The sequence below is a fragment of the Apis florea genome, unplaced genomic scaffold, assembly GCF_048593485.1.
Source record: "Apis florea isolate Af1SG1 unplaced genomic scaffold, ASM4859348v1 contig_2291_pilon, whole genome shotgun sequence".
NCBI classification, from domain to species: Eukaryota; Metazoa; Arthropoda; class Insecta; order Hymenoptera; family Apidae; genus Apis; species Apis florea.
The window spans coordinates 1,712,126-1,733,276 of record NW_028256553.1 but is presented as its reverse complement, the minus strand read 5'-3'; the positions used below and the strand labels follow the sequence as shown (position 1 = coordinate 1,733,276).

General features: G+C 32.0%; 1 protein-coding gene across 8 annotated transcripts in view; it reads left to right on the top strand.

Moving 5' to 3' along the window:
- LOC100865697 (glutamate receptor ionotropic, kainate 2) overlaps positions 1–21,151 on the top strand; it is a 133,825-nt gene that overhangs the window by 59,394 nt on the left and 53,280 nt on the right. For all 8 annotated transcript variants that reach the window (XM_086903384.1, XM_086903381.1, XM_086903380.1 and 5 more), the window contains 4 exons: positions 2,667–2,842; positions 4,045–4,098; positions 4,180–4,344; positions 17,207–17,359. In XM_086903384.1, coding sequence (XP_086759510.1) covers positions 2,667–2,842; positions 4,045–4,098; positions 4,180–4,344; positions 17,207–17,359 — 548 coding nt within the window. The remainder of the gene's footprint in view (positions 1–2,666; positions 2,843–4,044; positions 4,099–4,179; positions 4,345–17,206; positions 17,360–21,151) is intronic.

Genomic DNA, 21,151 nt, shown 5'->3' with positions numbered 1-21,151 from the left:
GGATAAACAAGTGTGTGTGTGTGTGTGGTACGTGATTTTCTGAGATTCTTTATTCAGATTTTAACTTGATTTTTCAGCATGAAATATTCTTTTTGTTAAGGAAACTCTTCGAATTTTTAAACATAGAAGTAAATTATTTTTAGAGGAATGTAAAGAATGTTTTTATAAAGTTAAAAACTTGGAAATTCATTGGTACAAATTTAACTTTAAAAATTAGGAAATATCGTAGCTATATATATTTCGAAAACATGAATCTCGAACAATTTTAAAATTAAACGATTCTTCTAAAATGATTTATGTTGTTATTGTCACTGCAAAATATTCAGAATAATCTCTTGAATCCCAAATGTAGAACTTTGAAAACGGATCGAGGACAGATGTTACTCGTATTGAATTCGAAATGACAAATCTTGCCGGTTCATTTAACTTTCTCCTTTCGCCCAGGATTATTTCACTCTCGTGAACTTGGATCATTTGTAACATCGATTCGATTTATCCTAAATCCTCGTAGATTGGATGGAAAGAAATGATTAATTGTTCCATTCTTCGTCTTATTTAGAATTGTATTGGACATGCAAATCATATAACTTAATCATTAGTTGTTTCCACTACTATTAACTTTTCGTTCAAGTAGAGAAATCGGATAAGTGAATTTAATCGTTACATTATGGCTTATTTTTCGAATTATTTATACTCTACTGTGTTTATTTTTTATTATTCAAAATAAAACTATCCATTGGCTGCAAATCGAGAGAGAGAGAAAAGAAAGGTCTCATTTCCAAAATTATGGATAATAAGAATGAATTAAGAATCAAGCTCCATAATTCAAAGAATAAATACATACACAAATGATTTATATTTTCAGGTATAATTGTAAGTAATAAACGAAATATTTTAATCAATGAAAAAAAAAAAAGTAAGAGAAGGAAAAGAAAAATTACCAAACTACGTAAAAAAAACTATCATAATTAAATTATTGGAAGAAATACTCTGCTGCTTTCACAATTGTTAATACTTGGACAGGTTGACAATGCATCTTTCTTAACGATGGACAAACAAACAGCTTCCATCCCCTCCCGAAAACGAAACTCAATGCTTACAAATTCGGCGAACGGGGTTTGCCTGTTACACCGACGACAATTAAATTCCGTTTCTTGCCGAGGGATTAGTCAACCTGTCTACGAATTTGTCCACGTTAATTAACGAGTCTGCACCAGGAAAATCTGGCCCTGTTCACGTGGGAAATCTATTCGTTCTATTTGTCTCGACAAATCACTCGTACCATTTGATTTCGAACGATGAAATGCTAAATCACAATTATTGCGAAATAATTTTAGAATGACAAAGATGCGACATATGCCGAAAATTATCGTCGAATAAAAGGATATTAAATATTAGGTAATTTAGCGTGAAGTTTGATAATAGAGTTCGTCATAATAAAATTATTTATCGTTGAATGTCATCTCAAAAAATTCCATATTGTAGGAAACAATTTATTCCCAATCTCGTAATATCATTTTATCATTCGTTCATATCTTAAAACTGAATAATTAATTTACTTATAATTAAATCATTCGATTTAGAAAAATGGAAAAAATATAATTTTAATAAATGTCTCGAATGAAAAAACTCGTAGAATTTATCGTTGACGATCGTCGATATTACGATATTATGCGTCGATCAATAAATCCACGTCCACGGAGATGAATAATTAAAAGTTTCGAAATGATCGAGGGAACGATGATCGAATTCACGTGAAAGCTGAGTTTCGATCGACCCAGGAGAATGATCGAAACGTTAGCCCATGAAACAGAGAGCCCCGGATGTCCAAGTTCCAAGAGTGGAAACTTGAAAGGGAACGAACTCGAACCTCGGGGAAGACCCGCAAGTCGAGATGATACCTTGATTACTTAGGCGGTGGCAAGTATTGATTTCATCGGTCGACGCGATTCACGGGTTTCCGTCCCATTAAACGGCCAGCCTAATAATATCTAAGAAGAAACTATTTCGGAGTATCCTCGATTATTCTTGAACCGAGCCAGGTCAGTTTGAATGTACATATTTCTTCTCTATTATTGAAAAGAATTCAATCGAGATATGGTATACGGCACGTTGCTATTTTTCTGTAATTCGATTATTTCAATAAAAATAGGAATTTGAAGGAAATTGGATTCGATGGTATAAAAATAATTTTTTTTCATATGGATACATTTGGTACGGTCCATTTTTTATAATTCGATATTGGCACATGTCTATTCTTTTAATTGGGTTATTTGAATATTGAAAATTTTATTGGGGATAAAAATAGGGAATTTGAAGGTGTAAAATCAATGATCCTTGATATAAAGTCAAATTTATTTTATTGTGAAAATTATTTGTTATACATATTATATCACGATATTATCACAATTTAACAATCATTTTTGAAAATCTGATTATAAATGTAAATTTACATTGATTCACGTAATTCTTTTATTTTTTAATTCATCCGATATTTACAATCCAATAAAACTTTCACGCTCGTCCGATCGATATTTTCCATTATCTAATTATTCAATCTTATAAAATTAATTACCATTGCACCATTATACTGTAATAAAATTGTGAAAAGTTTTAAGTTGGTTAAGATCTCCAATCGAAATGACACGTGATTTCGTTAATTTCAGGACTGGTGAAGCTGCGAGAACTGGTCAGGTCGCCGAAGTCTCAGGAGATGGAGGTTAACCTCAGGCAGGCAGATCCAGATTCCTACAGGCAGGTTCTATCCGAGATGAAAAGCAAGGAAATACGGAATCTCATCGTGGATACCAGGCCAGAGCATATGCATCATTTTCTACGAATGGTAAATATATATTCGTGTATCGATTTCCCGTTTGGCTTCGATAATCCCAACTCGTCTCCCATGTAAATATCAGCCAGATATTCCCAACTTTCTCTATGTTTGCTTTTATCCAATATAGATCGTGGAATAGATCGTTCCTTTTATTTCTCCTCTTAAATCTTGTAACGCGACTATCATTCCCCCCTCTCTCTCTCTCTCTCTCTCTTTCTCTCTCGTTTTAAATACAGTAGAGTTCCATTAATATAGATCTTGGGAGACAAACACGTTCAGATAATTCCTCCAGCTGCGATTTTTCGATTCCAATTAACAGGAATAGGAACAGGTTGATATAACCTGATTTTCTGTAAATTTCATAATAATTACAAATTTAAAAATCATCTTTCAAGTATATTTATTGAATTAATTTTTTAATTTATTTCGTGTCGTAGATAAAATCATATTATTTGTTCGAGTTTAGCTGGAGTTCAAATTCTATGTAAAATTTCGCTGAAGTTTCACTATCCTTACTTTAACATGGAGGAAATATTTTATTAGAAATCGTGTTTGTCGGCAAATTGATGTAAACTTCGAACTGACTTTAGCCATTAATTCTTAACTAACCGATATGGAGAGACTCTGCAAGATGTATTTGTCATAACTAATATTTATACAAATTTATATTTTTATCATCACAATTGTAACAATGAAATTTAAGAAAGGATTCATCTTCTATATATCATAACGAGTAGATATATTATTTATTGCAGATTTTTTATTTTTACATTTAAAATTTTCACAAAAGTATATAAATACATTCTCATCGAATGGATCTGAAAATTTCCACTATCTTATTTTTTTTTTTTTAGTACTCCGTTGTCAACGTGACAAAAGCATCAGATTTTTTGTAGCTCGATTTATTTGCGTTTCAGAATTTCGTAGATCGCGTGTCAGTGCGATTGACAGACTCGGTATCTATATTACTATCCAAAATTTAGTAATTCGATATTTTAAAGAATGTATTTTATAATACAATTTATATTCTTCTTTTCTTTCACTTGCTATATCCTATCTGTTAATATTTTCATTAATTTCGTTCGAGAAAATATCGCTTCGTAACGTTTGGAAAAATGGACATATACGGAAGAAAAAAATCGAACCAATCAAGACAAAGGCAGGCCCTCTTCCAGTGAAAATAATCTCTCCAAATGTCTGTCTGCTTTCAGATACTGCAGCTGCAAATGAACGACTACAAGTACCACTATCTCTTCACAACTTTCGTAAGTACACTCGGGGCGAGGAAGTGGATGGAACGCGGATCCACGCGTCTCGAAAACGCAATTCGTCTCTCTGTGTTCCAGGATATCGAGACCTTCGACCTCGAGGACTTCAAGTACAATTTCGTCAATATCACTGCCTTCCGTCTGGTCGACGCGGAGGATGTCGGTGTGCGGAGTATCCTGAGGGACATGGAGCGGTATCAGCCGTCCGGGAATACGATCCTCAACAAGTCGAGAGTTATACAGGTGGGTAAAAAATTTCCGTGTCATCGAGAATCTCTTCACCCTAGTAGAGAGATATGGAGGTCCTCGGTGATGTTTGCGCGATCTGTTATTCCACTCCTTCCGATATATTCGCGCGCGATCGATTTTTCATCCGGGCCTGTTTGCACGCTTAAACGGATGCGCCAAGTCAATAGTCGCGATTGTTCACATTGGACTTGATGGATGGCTTCTGGAGAAATTCTTGCAAGAATTATGAGAGCAATAATAAATCGAATATAAATTCATTTGTATAAAAAATTACAGGCTTTTTTATAAGACTGTATTTTAAATTAAATCAACGAGTTATTAATTATTCATATATATATATATATATATATATATATATATATATATATATATATATAAAAAACAAGTTCCATTTTAATTATTCTAATCTCGCAAAATCATTTTTCATTTTCAGAATAATAACAAATTGTACATATTATTATTTCATCATAGGATATAATATGTGTGTATATATAACCGATCAAATAAACGTTCGAGTAGTACAGTTACAAACAGAACTATAAACAGAAGGCCAATCGGGATAATATTACGCGTATAACATTCGTAACAGACGGACGTGCGATATAATTTCCCGTATAGAATCGCGATTCCCGCGATTAAAATGAAAAATTGTCACGCGCAATTTGCAACCTGTTAACAAACAAACAAAACGGAAGGGAAACTTTTCGACGATAAAAATTCGCATTTCGTGTGTGTTATGATACTTTTATCGATCGTGAATGGTGGAAAGTGTGGTGGAAACACGTGTCAACTCGTGGAATGCAAAATAATGATAACAATGGGGGAAAGCCCGTGCTCTCGATGCCTGGTAACCCGAGTTAAATAATTGGAAGGCGGAATTCTACGAGGGAATCGGGTTCGTTAACGGTTGATGAAGAGTTATGAATATAGCCGGGATTAAACCGGCCACGTTGATCAAATTTCGCGGAATTTAGGGGACTGCCCTCCTGTTTACGACACGCGTGCTCTGCCGTTTCCTACTTTTTCTCGATTTGCATTCAGATTAGCGCGGCTGGCGTCGCATCGGTTAAACGTCGGCTCGTGTAAAAATGATTTCGAGATGCTGTTGCGAAATTCTGCCCGAATTTTTTACATCAGAGAGAAACAAAGGTAGAAGGACAATACGAAATTTTAACGTTTGTATTAACGTTTCGATATTTTGTTTCAGAGAGCTTGAATCGAGGATATTATTGCAAGAAAAATTGTACTTTTTTTACTTGACGTGATGTAACGAAAAGAAATCGATTTTATAACGTTTTTGTGGAAATCAAATTTATCGATTCAATGGATTATTAATTATTGAAATGGAAACGTAATTTTAATATTCGCGAAGTTGTCGAAAATCTGTCCATTTCTTGCTGTGCAAGACACATCGTTCTTTAATTAATATCGATTAATAAGATTACTTGGACAATCGATACAACGAAACGTGCGAAAGTATTCGATTAATAAGAAATGGAAAAGATGCGCATCAATTGCGGAGAGTTCTTCGAGTTCTTGAAAGAAAAGAATTTTCGCAAAGGAATCCCGTGATTATCAAAAACGCGTATCGCTCAGCGCGAAATTCCTCGTTTTAATAACGCAAAGAAGAAAATGCAAACGGCTGTCAGATCTTGGCAGAATATACACGAGGGGACCAGTTGTTTTGCATTTTTTTATTATTCCATCCGACACGTTTCGTCAAGATAACTAAATTCCTCGAGTGGAAATACGTATCCTTTTCTTCGTTTTTCGTTGTTCTCTCGTTGGAACGTCTCGTTTCTCCTTTTTCCCCTCTGTTTTCTCATACAAACGAAATCCGCGGAGAAGGAGATATAAATAAGTTTTTATCCGTGGAATAATTTCGTGATAATCTAGTTATACAATCTTGTTCGTTTTACAATATTACATATGGTATTCAATTAATAATTACGAAACTTAAGTGATGATTGATTCTCTATACAATTTTTTCGTGATATTAAGTAACGAAATAGGTACATAAATATCAAATGAAAAACGTGAAATATCAAAATAATGGAAAAATAAATTGGAAAAATAATTATCATAGAATATGAGAATTTATTTAGACAAAGTGTAATTTGACTTATAAAAGCTGGCGACTTTATTTATAATATTGTAGGTGTTTCAATATTTCCAGGGTTTCCTTAGAAGGTTTCTTTTCTGGGAATGAAAACCTTGGATCGGATTAGTCTCTTCTCATAATCTATACATTTCTTTGAATTAATATAGTAGAGTAAAATCATGCGAAAAATGAAAAGATTGGAATGTGATGAGACATTAACACGTCACAATTTGGATACAAGTGTTGAATACAATAACTTTTAATTAATTAACATAAAATTGTTTGTAATATTTTCGATACACATCATTGAAAGGAATAAGGAATATTTTCAGAGGAATATTTTTCACAAAAGAAACCATATTTCTCACCGAGTCGAGAAACTTAATTCTTTTAAAATCGACGCTTGCATAAAGTGCACTCGAATGGCTCGTTTGAATCGACAATTGCATTCCAAAGAAATATGTCGAGTGGAAGAGAAGTAGAAAAATAAAGAAAGGGGAGAATAAGAATTGTATTAATACCGGGGAAAAAAGCAACGTCAATAATTTCTTTAAAAAAGAAAATTAATATCACGATGATTGTCATCATCGAAACGAAGTTATGATGGAAGTTAATAAACTAAGAAACATGTGGCTTCCGCTCGGACTCTTAATTTAAAGGAAGAAGAAAATTGGAGGAACGAAGACTTAAGTAGAAAAATGAGAAAACATTGTGGGATAAATCGCGAGGAGATTTATGATTCTCTTTAATGATTGTGTAAGGGAAAAATTTTCTAATTATGCACGTTGCGATGGTTCAACTTGCGGCATGGAGCAGACTCGTGTTGAATAATGGAAAAATTTTATTTGAATTTAAATTAAAAAGTAACTAGTTGAAGTAATTTAATTCGAATCGTTAGTTTGAATAGTATTGTTTGAAAATACAGGTAATACGTTACATAGAATATTGATTTGTTTGAATTCAATTAATGATTTGTTTAATCTTTTTTTTTTAATTTAAATTTAATAAAAGAAATAATTGTGAAAATAATCATCTTAAAATGAGTTTTATGCAAACAAAATATAATTGCAAGTACAAATCAATATTATATTATTACAATCTGTATTGTTTTCGTTAAATATAAAGGTATTTTTTTTTTATTTAAATGATATTGTTTAAAAGCATATTTTAAATCAAGTGAAATATTTTTTATACAATTATTCCAAACAATTATAAAATTATATTGCGTAGATTAATATTTCAAGTGATATCATTTTAAATGAGCAAAATTTTACACAACGATATCAATATTAATTTGCTCGTGTTTAATTCATTCGGGAGCATATTTTCAAATTTTCACAGGTTCATTTTTTCCAAACGAAATAATTCCGAGATATTATATTAATTAAATTCTTATTTGTTCGTTGATTAAATTTTTCGAGTATATTTATACTAGAAAAACTGCATATTTTCTATTCCAATAAAGATTACATGGCATGTATGTTCATAAATTTTTGAATAAAAATTTTGACTCGGTGTATATAAAGCGTAAAAAAAAAAAAAAATAAAAACAAAATAAAAAAAAAAAAACTTGCCAATAAAAATAAAGACTAAAAATCCTATATCGTATCGCGATCGTTCCAAATTGAAATATCCCCGTTTGCATTTTAAAAAAAAAATGTCTCTGTCGTGTTTTTTTTTCTCTCTCTCTCTCTCTCTTTTAGTAGACAAGATGGACATTGATCTTTGCTCTCGTTTCTCGGATTTAAACGAAACGTCACGGTTTTTCAATCGTTTGGAAAATACGAAATTAAATTCTCGAATCGGGTATATGCGATATCCTATATGCTTCTTCAATTTTCGATTATATGTACGTAGCATACAATTTTTTCGTATTCAATAAAGATGCTTCTATATAGTATGAAGAATAATGGAAAAAAAATATTTACTCGCTACACCAGCGATTCTCTCAATATTTTCATTTTAAATGCGTAAATGCAAATTCAAAAATTCCAATATGTAACTCGTATATATTGGAATTTCAAATATAAAAGATTCACATTTTGACGATTACCCCTCGAAAATTTTTTGCATAATTGAAAAAAGAAATGATATTAATATCTTCATTAATTTTCGAAATATTATTTGTAACGCTTCGTTTAATTATTCAAAATTGAAGAATGCACATGTGAATTAATTGAATTAACATTTGAAAATAAATTTTTCGATGAAGAAATTTTTATTCCAAGAAAAGAACTGCACCTTTATGCATTTCTTTTAATTTTTTTTTTTTATATTATACAAAATTATTATAGCAAATTGATTGAATAAAAATTCATCCTAAGCCGAAATATAAAATAATGTTAACATAATTCTAAAGAAAAAAATCTTTTCTCATCAGAAATAATTAATTTTATATAAAATTCTACAATTGTATAAAATTTTAGGGAGAAAAAATGAAACGAGGAAAAATTCGTTTTTGCAACGAACAGAAAGTTATAATAGATAATATGAAAAGAGGTAAAGAAACAGATCGGCTATTATTAGCTTTACTCAATTAGTGAAATGAGCGCATCGGTCGTCACGTGATTAAACTTATACGACTTCTTTTCGCTTTCCAGCGAGATTATCCTCGCACAAAGACATCGAATGAAGAAAGAAATCGTACCTCAAGGTTGGTGTCTGTTTCGATGATCAATTCGCAATTTTAGTCAGAGAAGATGATAATTTTCGTCGAAATTATTTCTGTTTAATATTATAAAGAGAAAATAATTCGTTCATCGATTTCTGCAAGTTGTTTGAAGAGCTTTTTATCGCGAGTTAAATAGTTATTCCTCTTTCCACTGTTTCGAGAAAAGAACGAATCTCTTTCGTTTGCTTCTTACTAATTCTTCTTCTCAAGAATCGATATCTTGTATCAAGATTCTACGTTAATCATCTTTTCTTAATATCTAAATATCTAACTTCAAGATGAAGTAAGTCCAAGAATCTATATATCTAAAAATGTTGGATCGAAAATCGCTATAAATCTTCTCGGTTCACAATCTTTTTATTAATTAGACAAATGGAACAAGACAAATCGTTGATTGATATAATAATAAGTATAAATAAGCCAATTTTAAAAAAACAATCGTTTCAGATTGAAACTAAATAAGACAGTCACGATCAAGCAAAACGTAATAAGTCATAAATCAGACGAGTAAACGAGGATAATAATCATTGTCGAGTCATTGATAAATGGTCATGATAGATAGAAAAAGGTATTGCCAAACAACTAGAGCAAGCCATACTCAAACAAGGAGAATAGCTTGTGTCATGGTGCACTATCGATCAATGTATGTAATAAGGACATTGTTGGGCGAACTTGTGGAGGAAGCCAACTAATCTATCGATCCTGTGGCAAGTTCACAGAAACAATTCTTTCACGCGTAAGTTGTCCCAGACGTCTCTTCATCCCAGCAATCACCTTGCGATCTCTCCATTTTCAAGTGGGATTGTCAGGTCGAAATTACCTAGGACAGTTTTCATTTCGACTCTTCCCAACGGTATAATACCACAAACTGCGAAATCCATTGCCTCCTTGCTAGAATTGTTCCTATCCTTTCTCGATGTCCCTCCATCCATTCTTTCACGACTTCTTTTTTATTTCTCATCGTTAACCAGCCAAATTAGCGAGAGCAAAGTGCCGTAAAAAGCCTGATCACAATCAACTCGTGGCGTTGGAGCGAAAGAAGGCTTTTTTTTTTTAAGGAGAAGATGCATCGACAAAGGTTCAAGGAACAAGGCTCGTTCACCTGTTAGACCGATCTATCTATCGGGACTCGTGTGGAAAAATAAACTCGTGTTCGGCTATGTGAGTCTCTCTCTTTTATCTGGAGTAAGCTTGTTACATGGTGGACGGTGCTTGCATACTGATTCGTTCCTTTTATATAGAGTATCAGTCTCGTTGTAATCAAAGTGTAACCAATTGGAAGTATCCAACGAACGAATTGAATTTCAACTAGACTTGTTTTCTAAACTTTATTTTTATAAAAAAAAAGTGATTCTGCGAATTTATTCAAATATCTATTTCTCCATAATAGAAGAACGTATCGTTTTAAATATGCTCTTCTTCCAATTATTCCAATAATTTAAATGAAATTTTGCTTTACGGGATAAAATTCTAGTAAAGTGGCGACATATCGTTGCAAAGAGATATTTTTTCAAGAATTTTCTTTCTTTTTTTTTTTTTTTTTTACTTTTTTCACCTGTCATATTCCAGCAGCACGGTGAATCATCTAAACCGTCCCTCGAAAAAGGGATAACCTTTGCTCTCGCACCATAAATCAGACTATCTCGTGCTCGAAGGGTTTTATTATTTTATCCTTGGTCCGGTGGCCTCTGGGACAGTGTTGCAACGATGCACGTTACCATGGACTGGTTTCCTTTTCCAATCCAACCGTTTTATTGTGTAGAAGCGAGAGAAAAAAATAAAGGAAACAATCTTTGCCCGAGTTCTTAAAAAAATAACGAAAACGATATGAAATTTTAAATAGAATTTTTAAAATGAAAGGTATTGCAAATGAGAAATGAAGATTGAGCGAAATACTGGAACAAAGATCAAAGATTTGAATGAAATGGAAATAGAGAATAAGAATAATTTCGAAAAATTGTTATTACAGTTTGTTATTGTTTATTATCAGCAAATTTTTCGTCTAAATTATCGTTTAAAAAAATTTCCAGCTCTTTCGTAAATTCCACTATCGTGCCTATTTTTTTATTTCGATTTTACATTCTTCCTTGTTTGCATTTATCACGCGACTGCGTTCCAATTAAACCGAATCATTGATTAATGCACGACAATGCAGCGGAAATAATTTCTTTAATTGGGATCCGATTGTTTGTTCCGTGCAAATATTTGCCCGGTCTCTTTTTATTTTTATTTTTTTCTCTCTTCCAATATAAAAGCATTAATCGTAGATTAATAGCGATTCCGCGTTAATTCTCCAGGTATGAAGGAGCGCTCTTAAATTTCGCTTGACAATTACTCGAGATTCACTTTAAATGCTAATGAACAAGCTGATCCACACCCTCGAAAACATATTGCCTCGCGTCTCGACTCGAGAAAAATGACACGAACCTGCGAATTAATTTCCAACGACCATTATTCCGGTATAAGGAAGATTAAGACTTCCTTCCGAAAGTTCTCCGCATCGTAATTTCCATGCTCGCGAGAGAACTTGGGAAATTTCAAACGGTCGTTAACTAACTGACAATCTGTCTAATTCTGGCACAGCTAAATCGAGCGTGACGTCGCGCCACAAACATTTAACGCGATAAATGCTGATTCTTAATTCGAATGAGTTAACGAGAGAAACGAAGGGTGAAAATGATCGAGAGGGGTGAATTTGTTTCTGGATGCGAAAGTAGAGTTGTTTTTTTTTTTTTTCAAAAGATTGATTATTGGATCAGATTATTCATTTGTTGTAAAGATTTGTTACTTACTTTCGTTTGCGATTTTTATTTGTTGGTAAAAAAATTAAATGGATTTTTATTCTTTTTTTGAATGAAAGTTTAAAAAATACATTATTTTTATGTTTGTTATTCTTATGAAAATATAAATATGTTTCTCTCTCTCTCTTTTTTTTTTAGGAATAAATTCGTTGATTTATATAGTTGAAATTCGTGATTATATATGTATTTTTAAGGAGTAATTTATTTCACAAATTTTAGATTTTGGAACTTGGGAGCATCTTTATTTAAGATAAAAATATTTTTTATTCTATTTGAAGTAATTACCACTGAGCTAATCTTATTGATATATTTTAAATATATTTGTGAATGAAGATATAAATTTCTATGTAATTTCTAATCCATGGTCATTAGAATGGAACATATTTCATTGTTATATAAACTACCTTCGACAAGGATGAAACCAGAATGGGAATCAGAGAATTCACGTAGTTTCCAACGGAATTTGAACATGAGCTACAAGATTAACGCAACTGGAGCTAGTTTACATTAATTAAGCGCAATAACTACAATTTATACACTATGCAGAGATAAATACATCAAATTTATTGAAATTTCGAATAGAATCACTTTGTCTCTAATAAATTCGATATACATATAATTACATATAATGCCTTGATAAACGATAATTCTCTAATCTCGATAATTCTTAACCATCACGAATTTAAAACTACCGAAAAAATGAACAAAGAGAGGAAGTTAAAATTGTTCAAAAAATTGTGTAAATGAGAAAAGCTTAAAAATATAGAATCCTTGAAAATATCGATCTTATTTCTATTGAGAGTATTACTTGAATTAATTAAACTGACTAGATTAACAACAGGTTCCTCCTCGACTGATTTAATATTTCCTTTTCTCTTGTTCGAAGCGATAATTTAATTTGAAAAATAATGATTTAACTTTTTTTAGATTATTTCATTCAAATAAAACAAGCTTCATTTATTCAATTAATATCAGAAAGAGGGAAATATTATTTTAAATAAAGTATCCAAAAATATTGTTTTGCAAAATATCAGTGATTTTATAATGTAAATTTACTTATACAAAATTTATAATATATAAAAATAACTTTTTCATGACACTCTACAATATAATATAAATCATCAAAACTTTCATAATTAAATCTATTTATATTAATATTCAATTATATAAATAGAAGAAAAGTATATAACATATGTAATATATTTGCATATTCTCATAATTCTCATTCAAATAATAATATAATTTAAAAGTATAATTTTTAAGAATAGGATAGATGTTTAAGGAAAATTCATTATTAATTACAAAATTGAATAGGAAAATCGAGCAATTCATTGAACGCGTAACAGGATGAAGAGGAAGATGTCGTAAGTTAGTCGCGAGTTCTGGACTTGGACTAATTAAAAGCACGCTCCAATTAAGCCAAAATAACGAGGGTTTGCGTTCACATCGTGCCACGGGTAAACTCTGTTCAACCACGAAATTTCTGATCCTTTTCTTGTATGTAGCTGCAGGTGATGGTTAACAATAGTGGTAGCAAAATTGCTGCCCATTCTTTGTCCAATTTCGATGCCAATCTATGTATCTGCGAATCGATTTCTTGTTATCGATTCACGTGGGATCGAGCCGTTATTAAATTTTTTCCTCGAGCCTTCAATATTTGTCAATTTCAATTCTATTTGGAATTGTATATTCTATCATTTCTCCTTTCCTTTCTTTCTTTCGATGAACGATGAACTTTCATTTCTTTTTAATTTTAGGAATAACGGGTTAATCTTGACCATGAAAAGATTACTGTTTTTCAAATTTTTATTTTTTATGAGGGAAAAAAAAAATCTCTATTTACATTCTCTCAAAACTTTATTTCTTATTATTCTTCAAAGAAAAGAATTTCCTCTTTCTTCGATCTTATAAATCATAATTCAAACTTTTCTAAATTAAATTTTGCCTTCCATCCGGAGAAGAAAATTCTCTTTTTATAATTCTCTCTCAAAATTATTACTTTTCGAAAACGTGTACTTTTTATCGAGAAGAAAATAATTCCTTTTCTTAATCTCGTTAAATAACAATTGAACAATCTCCTCGATGTTTCGCCTACGATCACTTTCCACATTTTTATTTTTATTGGAAAAATTCCATCTTTTTATGAAAATTATAATTTCATTCCCTCGAAACTCAATTATTCGCTATCCAATTTTCTTGCGGGTTCCTTTCGATTGGAAAGCCACCGAAATTGAGAAAATTCCCTATTTTTTTCGCTCATGAAACCGATAATGCAAGCAACGACAAAAAGCAGTTAACGTTGATTATTTTCCACGATAACAACTCTACCCTGCGCGATTTCTCGCGTTTCCATCGAATTTCCTGTTAGTTCGTGTCGAATAACGCGCGTTGTTCCACCCCATCGCGTTCCATGTTTAAACATCGTGGCAACGATATCGTAGCTACCGTATATGGATCAATGAGTCCAGATTCTCGATTCCCTTGTTAACGAGAGATGAAGGGCCAGCCAATAAAAATCGCGCGAAAATTAGCTTCGTGGAAATATCCTTCCGACTAACTCGCAATGCGAAATCGTTGCACGGTTAATTATGGAATCGGCTGATGTCAAATTATTTTGAGAAACAAAGAGTATTTTCCGTTTTTATTTTTTTCCATTTCGCGGAAATTTTTTTCTATTTGTTCTCAATTCAATTGATTGAACGAATGAAAGAATTATAACAGCTCGTCTATCACAAATTTTTAGAAATTTATTTAACTCGGAAATCTTGATTTTAATTTGTATCGAAATATAAAATTTAAAATTCGGATTTTAATTTCAGATTATTATCGGATAATTAATCGTGTCGTGTAATTAATGTGTCACGATATAATATAAAAGATTTATATGTATTTATACTATTATGTATACTGGTATGACATAATTATAATTAAAATAATAATAAATAATGAGAAGATACTATTAAAGCCATAGACAATTTTATAGAAAATTTCACTGTGGACATTTTAACTGAAAAAGTATCGAGTAAAAAAAGATTTTGAAGAACGATAATAACAATAATACAACGAAAAAGGTGATAATTCGAAACACGATTTAAATCAACGAATGCTTTATAATCTGTTTAAAATAATTATATTTTGTTTTGAACATTTTATTTCCGTAGATTTTTCAAAAATTGCAATTGAGTTTTTAACGATATTACTTATGGAAAATGAGATTAATTATTTACAATTATATAATAATTAAATAACATTTCTTAAACGTGATCATATAGAATATAGAAAAAATTGTATATCGTTAGAAAATTTGTCTAAAAGTTTGAAGAGCAATCGGGAAACTTGTCAAAGAAGTTGAACGTTTCCTTATCTCCGGAAAACTTGGCAAGTTCTCCAAGGATCACATAGAGGTCTCGTTTGCTCTCGTGTTTGTCATAATCAAACATATACCGTGTGTGTGTTTGCGCCGAGAATTAGAGCCGCATAAAGCAACAAAGAGAATCCCAATTGATTTCACGTTCAAGAGGATAAAATAAAAGCAGGAAGGAAATTGATTCGATCCTTTGTGGCGAATATCAGATGGATAAACAATTTTCAGTATATGTTCGTCGGGAATATAACTTGTCAGCTCATGGTCGATTATTTTTGCAAATGAAATTGCAATAAAATTTCAACAAAAATGGAAAATTTGATTTGGGCAGAAATAAATTGCAATCTGATTAATGAGCTTTTGCGGCTTTGTGTGTGCGCAGAAACAAAAATATGCTGGCGGAAATAATTAGATTGTTGAATGAAATGATATTCCTCTCGAATTTACACGAATTAATAATATGATTGTTGTGTCAATCTTGAAACTGTGTTCATCATGTTTTGGTATTAAAAAAGTCGACGACGAGGGGACGCGCTCGTTTCTAATTTTGATGATGATAATTTAACAGAATCAACTCTTGAATAATAATTCAAGAGTTAATATTGTTTGTTATTTTCAATATTTATCTCAAATTATATTTGTAGCAATTTGTTTTTATTATGTAATAAATTGAATTAAGTTAAATGATATTATAACAAATATTAACAATTTTGTGGAAGAACCGATAATAAGCAAAGTTAAAAATTATTTTAAACAATTACATCATCGAATATACTTACACGAATCGATAACACAACGTGTTTTATTGAGATTACGGAATAACTTAATACTCTTAATAACGTGTTTTAGGGCAACGATAAAGAAACGAAAATTTTCGAGAAGGGAGTGATGAAATCACGAAGTGTTAAAAGAACCGGCATCTTACTCGTGTGCAAACGACAAACACTTTTTTAATTTTCGCCGAAGAGCATGAAATGAATATGAAACGCGCTTCCAGGTTGGCGCCACGACGCCAATGTCATGCTCCTGCCTCTCTTTTCAACGCTTGTGACGGGTGTCTGGATTATTTTCATAATAGCGGAAGACGTGCAACCTCGTTTATAAAATTCTCTCTGCTATCATCGTGAAAAATAACGGGTGACCAAAATTATTTCCCTTTATTTACTTTTTTATTAGCATTTGGAACGAGTTTTATCTTTATTCCTTGCAAGTTTCTCATTTATTTTTTTTTTTCTCTTTCAGATTTATAACTAATGTTACTTATATTATTTTATTTATCTGGATAAGTAATATATATTATAATTTGATTTCAAATGCGTATAATAGATATATTAATTTTCAAAAAGATTTTCCTTAGCAATTTAATTTATATATTCGAAGTGAACATCGATTGTCACGATTTTTCTGATCTTTTCACTAAGATTAATAAATATTGAACAATTTAATAATAAATATTTTCAAAAACTTTGCATGAATAAAAATTTCTCGGAAATTTATTTACAAAAAGAAGGATAATTAATTTTTCTTGAAACATTTTGTTTTTAATATTCGTTATCCACATTCCAATTATGAAACAACTCGTAACAATATCTTCCATTTAATTAATTAAATTAATATATCAATCTCATTAATTTCCACACAAAAAAAAAGCTAACGATTCGTTGTATGAATTGTAAATTGTTCAATTATTATCTAATTATTGCAAAAATATATTGGCATAAAAATTCTTCATTGAAGGAAAAATTTACAATTATTCGACATGTGTATTTATTCATTTTCAAAAATATGTTTCTTTTGTGCGAATGATTTTTAATTGAATTGCACAATATAGACCGATAAAAAAGGGAACGATTTGGAAGAGTATTTAACGCGGTTTTAAAGCTTTGATCGACACTAACAGAAAAGTGTGTCTTTTTCAGGCGGAGCCGGCGCTCATGTACGACAGCGTGCAGGTGTTTGCCGTTGGATTGAGGACCTTGGAACAGTCGCACGCGCTCAGGCCTGCCAACATCTCCTGCGAGATGGAACACCCGTGGGATGGAGGTTTGTCCCTCATAAACTACATCAACTCGGTGAGTTTCCACTTTTGCGCATGCTTTTTTCTTTTATAAAGAGACGTGGTTAGTGTAATTATTCACGTGTGTATTTAAAACCGTGTACTTTCGCCGGTAGATTCTCGTAGAACTATTATAATTTTAATTACATACGTTGAGTCGTTATTTGTAGTCGTTATTGTTCACTTAACGTTAATTGTTTTTAAATTAATTAGACTTTCGTGTCACGCCATAATTATTTTATAATTTTATTTGCTTGGAGAGACACTTAAAGATGATACATTTCAGAGGCGAAGATTTTAGTATCGAATAATCTCGCAAATAAAAACTTCGTTTCCGTCTGAATGACGAAGATTAACGTAGCCGAGATACGCTGGATATTTCGTGATATATCTTGAGAAGTATTTGGACAGAGAACAGTCTTCGAAACGGAATTTAATGTTTCATCGCATTAGCGGGTCACGTTATTCACAAAATGATTGTGAAGATCGTCTGTGAGAACGCTTAAATCGAATTTAGATTTCCGAATATATAATTCATCCACGGTGTAACATTCCATTTTTTTTCATTGTTCAAAATGAACATTCAAAGTGAACAAAATAGATCCTCTATTATCTTCGATAATTCTTCGCCCACCATGGATACTTAAACAATTTTTCGTTTGCCAAGATTTAAATCTCCATCATCAAATGTACTACGTATTTACGTTTATTATAAATTGTTCATCACGAAAGTCAATCACTCTTGAGTTCGAGATTTATTACGAGTAAATAAAATAAGAAACATCAAATGCTTTCTCACGATCACCGATTTGCAGAATGCCAATTCTCTGGTGGTTCGAGAATTCAATTTTCGTACATGCTCAATACGAGAATATCGGTGCACACGATCGTTTTGAATTTCATATACGGAATAGTATTCCGTAGAACGCATTTTGCAAAATGAAACGCGTCGGGGAAAGGATCGGTTCGTCCGATCCACTTTCAACGAGCAGCGACGTTTGTTACGGCGCATGAAGAAACTTGGTCGACTGTTCGGGATGAATTACGGGATGCAAAGGGACTGGCCGGCTGCCAGAAACAACCGCATTCGCGATAATTGCGAGTCCTTTCCCGAAAGACGAATGGCGGTTTTCAAATTTCGAGAAAAACGATTTTAATCCCGTGCCCATTATAATTACTCGTTTTCGAGGAGGAATTGCAGTGCAATTTACGAAATTTCGATCCGGAGGGATCGTTTAATGAAACTTTTGAAATTTTCCGCGATTTCAATAACGAACGGATTTCCGTTAAAATTGGAAATCGGTATATTAAGCTCGATCGCCTCGATAGCTCGCCTAATTGTAACCGTTTCGCAGGAAATAGAATATAACAGGATCTGATGGTTAATAACACGTTCGATTATCGATTTTGTTTAGATGATACACGCGAATCGTGCATAGAAGAGAGAGGATCAATTTTCGAGTTATTACACGCATGCATAATGGCGGAACGTTAATAATAAAAAAAAAAAAAAGGTGTAACGTCGATTCAATACAATTTTTTGTGCAATAAAAATTTCCTTCTCCTTCAATATTCAATGAAAAATATTTTTTAATCAACAAAATAACGATAAATTGGTGATGGGTGACTGTCTACATTTTGATGCAAATTAAATTCAAATTTAAAATTTCGTTCTCCCAATATTGAAATTAATTAATTCGATCATCAAGTTATAAGCAAGTAAGCAATCGTTTGACGTATCAATTTGATGATGATATTGGATCCACGTATTTAAAATTGATTACTAGTGATGTAAACGATATAATACATGAAAGATAGTTTTTGTGAATGCTAATTCAAAGCAATAATTTTTTTTTTTTAATTTTCCTAAATTCATTATAAATCCTTCTTTTGCTGAATGGTTCTCGATCGCACACTTCAATTTCGTTTTACGAGATCGAAAATGTTTCTATGAATATCAATGAACATTTTACAAACACGAAATGTGAATAAATTTAATAATAAATAATTTCCAGCCTGATCAGACGCATTGACTGTAATTTATTGAAAGTAATGAGTAGCTCATTCATTTTTCCTTGAGTAAAACAACACCGTTTGCCATTATCGTACAACAATTGCTACTATAAAATTCAATTTCACATCGTGGCATTACGTGGTTTCCGACGAATTGATGTTATCTTTAATAGATTGAATCGAAGCTACACGTTCGACGCCTGAATAATTGATAACCAGTTACGAGATTTTCGACGTTACACCTTTGCCAATATTCGATAACTGTAAAGGTCAGCTGAGTAGATTCAAAGGGTTCAACATTTGCAAGTATCCCATGAGAGTACATTTGTGTGTGGAACGTTATTAATTCAACGAGGTGTCTAAATTCTAATATCGATTCTGCCTTAAGGAATCTCTCGATATATGTCATACTTCATAAAATACTTATAAATATTTATTTTACTCAAATCGTGGTGATAAAAGAGAGATTCGTTTTCAAATTCGGGAAAAGGAATGGAGTAAAGTCAAAGTCTGTTGAGAAATATTGGTTTAAAATAAATTAAATATACATTGGAGACGAAGAAACGTTTTTCTTCATATACGTATAATAAATAATCATCGAATGGAAGAAAAACTCAACGAGAACAAGAGAAAGAAAGCGTATCCGTTCGAGGGGATGGAAGAAACATAAAAAGTTGGTGCGTAGAAGAGGGAAGAAACCTTTTAAAGCGAAAGCTTTGACCGTCGAGAAAGAAATAAGCCACTAAATCTGGCAAAGGAAGTATTTTTAAAAAGAAGTAATGGGTCGGTGAAATCGGGAAGCGTCACGGTTATAAACAAGGAGCCAGACCCTCTCGAGAAATGAAAAATCATTTTTGAATGGGACCGTTTCGAAACGGAGGGAAGCGAATCGAATTTATATCGTTTATTATACACGATTTCCCCGGCACAGTGTTCAACACGGTGTGTAACATAGAACCGTTCTCTGCCTCTATGAATGCGACGCGACGTATCGACATTCGTGCGATAAGCAGCGATGTTCGATTTACCGCGAAATCGTTTTGATTTACGAGCCCGCCGGCATTCACACGGCTGCGTACTTATGCCTTGTGCGGAAGATTAGTCGTGTAATCGTATCTTCTGTTCCGGAAGGAGATAATTGAATCGTATTTTGGAGAAAAGGGGATAAATTGGTACGTGGATGAAGCTGAGCCAAGAGGAGAAATTGAATACGTGACGGAAATTAATAGCCGGTTTAATACTCGATAAAACACAGGATAAAATATAGTCGTGGTAAAGTGAAAATCATCAATTAGACTTTTTCCATGTTATGAATCATTCGATGCTTTCAATACAGGTCATTACGAGGCACGCGTATTGGCACGTTATTGTCTTGCTGTTAAACTCGTTCAATACAATGTTGTTCTCTCATAATTAATAATAAAAAGTGTAGATATACGATAAAATGTCAGAGAAATGGGATAACATAGCTAGAGTAAAAGTAGTATAAGTCGATCATTGACGTAGAATAGAATAATCATGATTAAAGATTATATGCCAATCATTGTTGTAGAGCAGAACAATCATGATCGACCAAACATAATAGTCAGGATCAGCCAAATAGCGAATAGAACAATTATAATCAATTGAGAGCAATACGTCAATCATTATAATAGATCCATTAAGGATAAAAACAATTATTTCACCAATTTAATCAAATTTAATTACCAAATAGAAATAAAACAATTCAATGGCGATGCTCGATATTCAGCAAATAAAAAACATCAAAGAATCACCATGTCACACAAGAGCAACA